The sequence below is a fragment of the Coregonus clupeaformis genome, unplaced genomic scaffold, assembly GCF_020615455.1.
Source record: "Coregonus clupeaformis isolate EN_2021a unplaced genomic scaffold, ASM2061545v1 scaf0200, whole genome shotgun sequence".
Lineage (NCBI taxonomy): Eukaryota > Metazoa > Chordata > Actinopteri > Salmoniformes > Salmonidae > Coregonus > Coregonus clupeaformis.
The window spans coordinates 446,176-456,991 of NW_025533655.1; the positions used below are offsets into that span (position 1 = coordinate 446,176).

Consider the following 10,816-nt stretch of genomic DNA (forward strand, 5'->3'; position numbering starts at 1 on the left):
TACGCACTACCCTCTGTAGTGCCTTGCGGTCGGAGGCCGAGCAGTTGCCATACCAGGCGGTGATACAACCAGTCAGGATGCTCTCGATGGTGCAGCTGTATAACTTTTTGAGGATCTGAGGACCCATTCCAAATCTTTTCAGTCTCCTGAGGGGGAATAGGCTTTGTCGTGCCCTCTTCACGACTGTCTTGGTGTGTTTGGACCATGATAGTTCGTTGGTGATGTGGACACCAAGGAACTTGAAGCTCTCAACCTGTTCCACTACAGCCCTGTCGATGAGAATGGGGGCGTGCTCAGTCCTCTTTTTTTTTTCTGTAGTCCACAATCATCTCCTTTGTCTTGGTCACGTTGAGGGAGAGGTTGTTATCCTGGCACCACACGGCCAGGTCTCTGACCTCCTCCCTATAGGCTGTCTCATCGTTGTCGGTGATCAGGCCTACCACTGTTGTGTCGTCGGCAAACTTAACGATGGTGTTGGAGTCGTGCCTGGCCATGCAGTCATGGGTGAACAGGGAGTACAGGAGGGGGCTGAGCACGCACCCCTGAGGGGCCCCCGTGTTGAGGATCAGCGTGGCAGACGTGTTGGGGAGACTGGAGACGTGAGAAACTCTGGGTTTTTATTAACATATCTATAGATCCTGAACCCAGCCACACCTCCCACTGGGGTAAAACAATAGAAATACACTGAAGCAGACCCCAGGTTTGGGCTCAGACAGGTATGGTTACTGTATTCTATTATTTTCTCCTACTGACTGCTCCCCCTGGTGGCTGTGAGAGGAAGGAGCAGGCTGAAGGTGTCCTTGAACAGATCCTTCTCTACTGTGGGGAAAAAACATGAAAACTAAAACCACAGATAGAACAATGAGCCAGATACTTCACCGGATGTATAAATGTGAAGCATCTGGTTGGTGTTTCCACTCACTACCAAATATGGTGATGAGAGGAAGCCCAGTGACCGGCAGTGGGAGAATTGTATCAATGAAACATTTGATCTCCATACAGTTTTCTGTTTCCAAAACAAGAATCAATAACAAACAGAGTGGGCTGCGTTTTTAAAACTTGAAATGAGTTATTGTACACTCGCACTTCACATAGTAGGCGTTCCGTAACGGAAATATGCAAATAAATGCTAGAACACGCCAATAGAATCTCACTAGCTCGTGATCGGCTCTGCCCACCTCCTTGCTTGTTCTGTCCACTATGATTCATTTGCTCCCATTTTAAACGACAAGCTTTGGTCTATCTTGGGTTAGTTCTAAAAAAATGTTTTGCTAAAACAACTACTGCATGCATACTGCATCACACAAAATGGTTGTCATTCAAGGGATATGACTCAAAATGACATCATCTGCTGATTTACCAGACTGACTCCCTCATCAGCAGGGAAGGAAATTAACACCAGCCACCAGCTGGTAGAGTTTGGCATTGGCTGGTTGAATGTATATTCTTACCAGGCACATTGGCGGGTTGTCACTCAGTTCAATCCAAAGCCCACATGCAAAACATGTGCATGCGTTTTCTATGATTTATCTTCATTATTTTCGGAAGAAAATGTGGGCATCCACCAGCCAGCCTGCTCATCAGTTACCATCTGTGATAACTACGTTTCTGTCTTGAACCTGTGTATGCTGGTTTTTTTCCCGTGACTTCCCCCTGTTACAGATAGGTAGAAAACCTCAAAGACCAATGGCTGTGTTACATTTGGTGATGAGAGCAGCAATAGCGGTAAAATAATGCATTTTTCAAGGAATAGTTTTTGGTAGAATTGAAGGGGGAAAAAAAAAACAGTGTATTGATCATAGAGGTATTGATTTATAAGATCTCGTGTAGATAGGATGAGATTACGCGAGAGGAACGGCGAGATGTGGGTTTAGGGGGGTTCCACACCACATGACCGCGCTCTCATTCCCTTCTGCGTAGCGACGCTAGAGTGTGTTCCGGAGCTAGACTCGGCACACATTTTATTATCAAAAAACAAAAAACTAAAAAAATAAACACAGGGGAAGAATATTTTTGTAAGAAAAAAAAAAACTCGGTGAAGCAGGACTAACAAGTAACCCGTCGAAAATAGGACGAGAATTCGAAGAAGGCCATTTTGCTCCCTTGATAACATTATCGTTGAAGGCGTGGGTGATTTCATATTGATAGCTAGCTAACTGCTGCGGAAAAAAATACTTTTTTTTTTTTATAGATATAACTAGCAGTTTATCGGAATTGTCGATATCGCATCTGTTGTTATTGTAACGTTAACTAGTCGTAGTTTAAGAATATTGTAACTACTAGCAACTTTAGTCCGAAATTATTTTCCCAGAAGGTAACGTTAGCCGGCCCGCATTGCTTTTTAGGCCTGATTGCGAGGTAACGTTAAACCTTTTTAGCAAATAACGAATCTTCGGCGTCACCAGAGACCATTTTGCAGACGTTAGCCTGACAACGTAACGTTTTTTTTTCCCCCCAGCGTATTTTTATTTAAAAACGTCGTCTTGACAAAACAAGCCAGCAGACATGAATCCGAGCGCGCCCAGTTACCCGATGGCCTCACTCTACGTCGGCGACCTGCACCAGGATATCACCGAGGCCATGCTGTACGAGAAGTTCAGCCCCGCCGGGCCTATCCTCTCCATTCGAGTCTGCAGGGACATGATCACTCGTCGATCCCTCGGATATGCCTACGTTAACTTCCAACAGCCAGCCGATGGTAAGAATTGATGATTTAAAAAAACAACGTATTTCATGTTAATTTATGGATGCGCCAATGAAAATATAACATGACGTGGCTCGCACGTTCACGTTGCACCAAAAATGGCAACCCGTGGGATGAATAACATTAGGTCATCCAGTTGGACTTGGTTTCAGTTCAGCTAGCTATGTAGGCCAACTAGTCTTTGAGTGTCCTAATTTGCTGTAGCGTTAGATTCAATGATTCATTGGAGTATCAGCTGCATCACTGCTACAATATGACTCTCAGATCCACCTCTACGCAGACGACACCATTTTGTATACATCTGGCCCTTCATTGGACACTGTGTTAACAAACCTCCAAACGAGCTTCAATGCCATACAACAATCCTTCAGTAGCCTCCAACTGCTCTTAAACACTAGTAAAACTAAATGCATGCTTTTCAATCGAACGCTGCTGGCACCCGCCCACCCGACTAGAATCACCACTCTCGACGGGTCTGACCTAGAGTATGTGGACAACTACAAATACCTAGGTGTCTGGTTAGACTGTAAACTCTCCTTCCAGACTCACATTAAGAATCTCCAATCCAAAGTTACATCTAGAATCGGCTTCCTATTTCGCAACAAAGCCTCCTTCACTCATGTTGCCAAACATGCCCTCATAAAACGGACTATCCTACCGATCCTTGACTTAATAAATAAATAAATAATATGCCATTTAGCAGACGCTTTTATCCAAAGCGACTTAGTCATGCGTGCATACATTTTTGTGTATGGGTGGTCCCGGGGATCGAACCCACTACCTTGGCGTTACAAGCGCTGTGCTCTACCAGCTGAGCTACAGAGGACTTCTGCGATGTCATTTACAAAATAGCCTCCAACACTCTACTCAGCAAATTGGATGTAGTCTATCACAGTGCCATCCGTTTTGTCACCAAAGCCCCATATACTACCCACCACTGTGACCTGTACGCTCTTGTTGGCTGGCCCTCACTACATATTCGTGGTCAAACCCACTGGCTCCAGGTCATCTATAAATCACTGCTAGGCAAATCCCTGCCTTATCTTAGCTCATTGGTCACCATAGCAGCACCCACCAGCAGGTATATCTCACTGGTCATTCCCAAAGCCAACACCTCCTTTGGCCGCCATTCCTTCCAGTTCTCTGCTGCCAATGACTGGAACGAACAGCAAAAATCTCTGAAGCTGGAGACTCTTATCTCCCTCACTAACTTTAAGCATCAGTTGTCAGAGCACCTTACCGATCACTGCACCTGTACACAGCCCATCTGAAATTAGCCCACCCAACTACCTCATCCCCATATTGTTATTTATTTTGCTAATTTGTACCCCAGTATCTCTATTTGCACATCATCTCTTGCACATCTATAATTCCAGTGTTAATACTAATTGTAATTATTTTGCACTATAGCCTATTTATTGCCTTACCTCCATAACTTGCTACATTTGCACACACTCTATATATATATATATATTTTTTTTTTTACCCCATATGTAACTCTGTGTTGTTTTTTATCGCACTGCTTTGCTTTATCTTGGCCAGGTCGCAGTTGTAAATGAGAACTTGTTCTCAACTGGCTTACCTGGTTAAATAAAGGTGAAATAAATAAATACAATATTCTCCCCCCACATACAATGGAGCAGTTTCCTTCAACAGCATTCTAATGGTATGGCTCCCGATATGTTCCTAGCTGAACGTGCCCTGGACACCATGAACTTCGACGTCATCAAGGGGAGACCTCTGCGCATCATGTGGTCTCAGCGCGACCCTTCCCTGAGGAAGAGTGGGGTGGGCAACATCTTCATCAAGAACTTGGACAAGTCCATTGACAACAAGGCCCTCTACGACACCTTCTCGGCCTTCGGCAACATCCTCTCCTGCAAGGTAGGCTGAGAGATGGTTCTGGCCGTGTGGCTGCCATATGCTGTGTTGTTCAGCATGCCGAAACAATGCAGTGGTGTTGGTTGAAGTATGTGTTGAATTGAGTCTGTTTTGATATGCATGATGTTTTAAAAAAAACAATTGCCTGTGCTCTTTAATGTCCTTTCTCCAAGGTGGTTTGTGATGAGAATGGCTCAAAGGGCTATGGCTTTGTGCACTTTGAGACCCAGGAGGCTGCTGAAAGAGCCATTGAGAAAATGAACGGCATGTTGCTCAATGACAGAAAAGTGTAAGTGTGATCAAGTCCACCTTTACCAACTTGGACATATTAAATAATAGATGGGTCCAACGTTAGTGCAGCAATAACTCAAACGTACAGAGATGTAACCGAGTTGTAAAAGGGAACTGGTTTTCATTTAACTCCTGGTTCAAGAATGGTTAAATAATAGCAGGATTTGTTTTTGTGTGAGTTCTAACTTTAATCTTACTAACTCAGGTTTTTCTCAAGTCAACTAATATAGAACGGTTGCTCTGTATCCTTGTGCTTCTCTACTCACTGCCTTGTCAAACTCAATACTCTTCCCTGGGGTTTAGTCTAGATGGTGGTTAATGTAGATGTAACCAACGTTACCAAGCTCGTGTTTCTCTCCCCCCTCTACAGATCGGTAGCCTTTTCTACACCACTGTTCAACTGACAATATTATTTTATTAACACACACACACACAACAGGTTCGTCGGACGCTTCAAATCCCGCAAAGAGCGCGAGGCCGAGCTTGGAGCCAGAGCCAGAGAGTTCACCAATGTGTACATCAAGAACTTTGGAGAAGATATGGATGATGAGAAGCTGAGGGAGCTGTTTGGGAAATATGGTAAGTGTCTGCCACGTGTCGTGTGTCACCCCCAGGGATGTATTCACTAGGACGCTACCAGGACGAAGCGGGGTGGGGGCCTACCTCGTGATGTCCAATAAGAAATGTTTTGTCAAATGTAATGAATGAGTCCAGGCCCAGATGTGTTGATAGTTCCTCTTGTAGTAAATGTTGGTTCCGTAGAATTAGAATTTGATGCCGTTTTGTGTTGGACTCTATCGTTCCGGGACCGGCCCTGAGCATCAGGGTGATGACGGACGACAGCGGGAAGTCCAGAGGGTTCGGCTTCGTCAGCTTTGAGAGGCATGAGGATGCTCAGAGGGTGAGTTGGGCCATACGTTTCCTTATCATCACTGTCTGGATGTTCAAAAGGGCTGAGTGTCCTGGAGAACAGGGTTTCTGACCTCAATGGGACCACCTGGATCCTTATATTTTCTCCTCAGGCTGTAGATGAGATGAACGGGAAGGATTTTAACGGCCGTCAGGTCTACGTGGGCCGCGCCCAGAAGAAAGGAGAGCGCCAGACGGAGTTGAAACGCAAGTTTGAACAGATGAAACAGGACCGCATGACCCGCTACCAGGGGGTCAACCTGTACGTCAAGAATCTGGACGATGGCCTCGACGATGAGCGTCTAAGGAAGGAGTTCTCTCCCTTCGGTACCATCACCAGTGCCAAGGTAACCTCCCTGAGTCAACGTCACCCTCTGATTGAACATTACCTGGAGATGTCAGGAGAAACTTGGGGGATTAAAAATGTAGAATTGCATTGTTAACTTACAACTGTATTAGCACAGTGTGAGAAATGAACTCTACTATATCAGTTGTCTGGGGAGAGAGAGAACTGTGGTGTTAAGCTTATTGCCTGCTCTGCATAGCAGAGAGTCTACAACCGCTGTCATTCAGGTTCAGATACCACTTTAAAAACCACTGTGTATCTAATGTACCTCTCTATAGGTGATGATGGAGGGTGGCCGCAGCAAGGGCTTCGGCTTCGTGTGCTTCTCCTCCCCCGAGGAGGCCACCAAGGCTGTGACGGAGATGAACGGGCGCATCGTGGCCACCAAGCCGCTGTACGTGGCGCTGGCTCAGAGGAAAGAGGAGCGCCAGGCTCACCTCACCAACCAGTACATGCAGAGGATGGCCACCGTCCGGCCCGTACCCAACCCAGTCCTCAACCCCTACCAGCCTGCCCCTCCCTCTGGGTACTTCATGGCTGCCATCCCCCAGACTCAGAACCGTGCCGCCTACTACTCCACCAACCAGCTGGCTCAGCTGAGACCAGGCCCACGCTGGGCCACCCAGGGTGTCAGACCACAGCGTAACTATCTGCATAGTTGACATTTTAGAATTTAACTGCTCGTTTGGTGTGTCAACAGTTCCACTGGAGACTAGAACCTAATTCTCCATCCAGGAAGTTGTTAGATTTTGAATGGTTCCCTTCTACTTCCAGACTTCCAGAACATGCCCAACGCCATGCGTCCGTCCGCCCCCAGACCCCAGACCTTTGGCGCCATGAGGCCCTCGTCCTCTCAGGTGCCACGCATGATGGCCGGCCAGAGAATGGGTGAGTTTAGCTGGTAACCCAGCCCTGCACATAGCTTGGGGATTTTCACAACCACCTCTCATCTTGCTACCATTTACCTGATTATACTGTCTGTTAAAAGATTTTTAAGCCTTGAGACAATTGAGACATGGATTGTGTATGTGTGCCATTCAGAGGGTCAGTGGGCGAGACAAAATATTGAAGTGCCTTTGAACGGGGTATGGTAGTAGGTGCCAGGCGCACCGGTTTGTGTCAAGAACTGCAACGCTGCTGGGCTTTTCACGCTCAACAGTGTCCCGTGTGAATCACGAATGGTCCACCACCCAAAGGACATCCAGCCAACTTGACACAACTGTGGGAAGCACCATCCCTGTGGAACGCTTTCGACACCTTGTAGAGTCCATGCCCCGACGAATTGAGGCTGTTCTGAGTGTAAAAGGCGGGCGCAACTCTATATTAGGGTGGTGTTCCTAATGTTTTGTCCAACTCAGTATGTCTTGAATATATGAATCTCTCTTGGATGTTGAGCGACTTCCTCCTCCTCCTCTCTCCTCAGCCACCCAGGCCCTGGGCCAGCGGCCTGCCGGGGCGGCGGCTGCATCCCCGGTGAGGATGCCCCAGTACAAGTATGCAGCAGGCGTGAGGAATCCCCAGCAGCACATGGCCAGCCAGCCCCAGGTAATGCAGCAGCCGGCTGTCCACGTCCAGGGGCAGGAGCCTCTGACTGCCTCCATGCTGGCCGCTGCTCCTCCACAGGAACAGAAGCAGATGTTGGGTGAGTTTTTCTTTTTTAAAGTCCCTCTCTTCTGGTCGCTTCTCTTTTTACTGGCCTTTCCGATCTCCAGCTCCTTCAGTTAAAGGTGCTACACGTTGAATTTATTAGAATTTGTGCGTTGTGAATTTCAGAGAATGTCCATAATACATCTGCAGTAATAGTGGAATGATAAGTGTTTCACAATGTTACTTACCCGCCAGTGTTGTGATTGGCTGTGATATTCGCCAATTGATTTCTCCCGCCATTTCCTGGTTGCTGAAATTCGAATAGTTAGCCTAATTTCAATTTATGTGACAAAACAAGCAGTCATTGTGTAGAGAATCATTGTACCGCTGTGAAATATATATTTTCCATAACCAAACGTATTGTATTTTCAGCTGTTTGAAGCTGGTGTACAAAACCACAAGTAAAAGACGCAAAAACTAAACTTCATAACGGGAGGCACAGAACAGATCTACCGCTTCTTAGACTGGCGTTGAATGAGAATGTCATATCTATAACTCACATTTCTATATGAATGTTTGCGGGTCGCCCAAAAAGTTGCATATTGCAGCTTTAAAAGACGATCAACATTTAGGTGCTCTTTGTCAATGATGTTTTCAGTAGAAATGTCTGAACATATGAATTTCAGTGATTCTTATTTTTTGACTGAGACAAGACCCCCCCCAACCTATTACATAAATGGCTGGTGATCCTCTTTCTGTGTCTGGGTCTTTTCCTGATGGTGGATTCTCTCCCCCCCCCACTCCCTCTGCAGGTGAGCGCCTGTTCCCCCTCATCCAGAACATGCACCCCAGCCTGGCTGGAAAGATCACTGGCATGCTGTTGGAGATAGACAACTCTGAGCTGCTCCACATGCTGGAGTCTCCCGAGTCTCTCCGATCCAAGGTGGATGAGGCTGTCGCTGTGCTGCAGGCCCACCAGGCCAAGGAGTCCGCCCAGAAGCCCACCAACCCTGCTGGAGTCCCCAGCTAAGAACTGGTAAGAACCACTTAGAATGTAAATGTTGTATTGTTTAAGCTGTTAAAATGTTACATCGATGTTAGTATGCTACTAATGGTCATGTGTTTTTTGTTTCAGAGACGGAAATCCTTAACTTGCTTCACCGAAGAAAATTTTAGAAAAAATTTAAACATGGAAAAAAACGGAAAACTCTGAAAACATCGCAAAATGATAAAGTCTTTCTTTACAAAAATGAATACACGTTCTGCCAGGTCTAGAGAAGATGAAGCTAGTCCTTGTTATTAAAAGTACAAAAGTTGACAAAAAAAATTGCAAAGCTATCAATTAATTGAAAACGTTTGACAAATGTGACCACAACATTCCATTGTTCTATTTCCTCTTCCTGTCAGTACTCAGAATATCAGCTGTTCAGAGATAACAGATAGCTGACTACTTTGAAAAGTCATTTGGATTGAAAACTGCTTAATAAAGCGATCAAACACTTAAAATGGCTGCCTTTTCCTTGAGATAGTGCATGAACATTCATCAAACCTCTGTAGATTAGTGGATGGCGTTCACGTTATAGTACATCTACTGAAAGGCAGAAGTATTAAGATTATGAGCAATAGTGTTTTCCCACTTTAGTGCACTGTAGTAGGTCATTGAAACACTGAATTGTACTTTGTGAAAATGGTTATTGCAGAGCACTAGCATGGAGTGGCAGGAGCTGAAGTCATCCACTAGGTGGCACTGTAGTTTACTGAAATAATGGAGCTGAATGTGGTGTGCATCTCCAGTTTAGAGATATCCCATCATCTCTGATCACCAGTCGCTTTACGACCTCCCAAATATGGTCTCACTGTCTTCTCTGTAAACTGAGTGTATTCTTCAGAGATGACCAGCGATGTTAAAGGCAGAGGAATGACTAGGCAGCCAGTAATCTTACGTCTGTGACCCTCAGAGATGACCAGCGATGTTAAAGGCAGAGGAATGACTAGGCAGCCAGTAATCTTACGTCTGTGACCCTCACTCCAGTGCTGTGTGTAGTAGACCAGGCCATGTGATTAGAGGCATTCATAAAAGCTAGGACCGCCTTGCATAATTCACTACCAAGCCCCAGTGTAGCAGTGCATTTTATTATTTTTTGGACTACGATACGTGTAATTTAATTCTAAAGGGTGGCAGTAATATGCCAATATATTTGGTGTTTGTAGGATGTGTTACCAAACCAAACAGGAGAGTCACAACTGGCAGATACTGAACAGAGTTGGTTAGTTTCCAGAACTCCCAGTGAGCATCCAGAAAAAGCTGCTTTTTTTTCTGGCTTTTCCTCAACCAGTCCAGACTGTCCAACTGAACTCTGTCCTTGACCTCTCTTGGTTCTGTAATGGTTTATATTCTACCGTAGTGTCATCTTGTCTGTTTGCAGATTATTCAGCCAGTGCTACGCAGTATACCAGTCATACAGAATGGCTCTATTCTCTAGTATTAGCTAGTACAGTGAGGGAAAAAGTATTTGATCCCCTGCTGATTTTGTACATTTGCCCACTGACAAAGAAATGATCAGTCTATAATTTTAATGGTAGGTTTATTTGAACAGTGAGAGACAGAATAAAAATTTTAAAAATCCAGAAAAACATGTCAAAAATGTTATAAATTGATTTGCATTTTAATGAGGGAAATAAGTATTTGACCCCCTCTCAATCAGAAAGATTTCTGGCTCCCAGGTGTCTTTTTATACAGGTAACGAGCTGAGATTAGGAGCACACTCTTAAAGGGAGTGCTCCTCATCTCAGTTTGTTACCTGTACTCCTAAGTGGCGCAGTGGTCTAAGGCACTGCACTGCATTGCAGTGCTAACTGTGCCACTAGAGATCCTGGTTCGAATCCACGACCGGGAGACTCATGGGCGGCGCACAATTGGCCCAGCGTCGTCCAGGGTAGGGGAGGGAATTGCCGGCAGGGATGTAGCTCAGTTGATAGAGCATGGCGTTTGCAACGCCAGGGTTGTGGGTTCGATTCCCACGGGGGGCCAGTATAAAAAAAAATATGTATTCACTAACTGTAAGTTGCTAAATGACTAAAATGTAATGTAAAATGTA

The 10,816-nt window shown here is 45.5% G+C and overlaps 1 protein-coding gene and 1 non-coding gene across 3 annotated transcripts; both read left to right on the plus strand.

Moving 5' to 3' along the window:
- The first annotated feature begins 1,895 nt into the window (after window positions 1-1,895).
- LOC121555785 (polyadenylate-binding protein 1A) lies at window positions 1,896-9,224 on the plus strand. Of its 2 annotated transcripts, XM_041869622.2 has the most exons (12): window positions 1,896-2,358; window positions 2,459-2,698; window positions 4,395-4,588; window positions 4,759-4,874; window positions 5,316-5,454; window positions 5,676-5,777; window positions 5,899-6,132; window positions 6,410-6,773; window positions 6,906-7,019; window positions 7,555-7,773; window positions 8,531-8,754; window positions 8,854-9,224. In XM_041869622.2, the coding sequence occupies exons 2-11, from the start codon at window positions 2,506-2,508 to the stop codon at window positions 8,746-8,748; spliced, it is 1,893 nt and encodes a 630-aa protein (XP_041725556.2). In that variant the 5' UTR covers window positions 1,896-2,358; window positions 2,459-2,505; the 3' UTR covers window positions 8,749-8,754; window positions 8,854-9,224. The 2 variants fall into 2 exon arrangements, with proteins under 2 accessions (XP_041725556.2, XP_041725555.2); XM_041869621.2 differs by having other exon boundaries at window positions 1,896-2,698.
- Window positions 8,355-8,433, plus strand: LOC121555786. Its single transcript, XR_005997996.1, has one exon. It is a non-coding gene; the product is annotated as a small nucleolar RNA SNORD72 (small nucleolar RNA).
- Window positions 9,225-10,816: the final 1,592 nt, after the last annotated feature.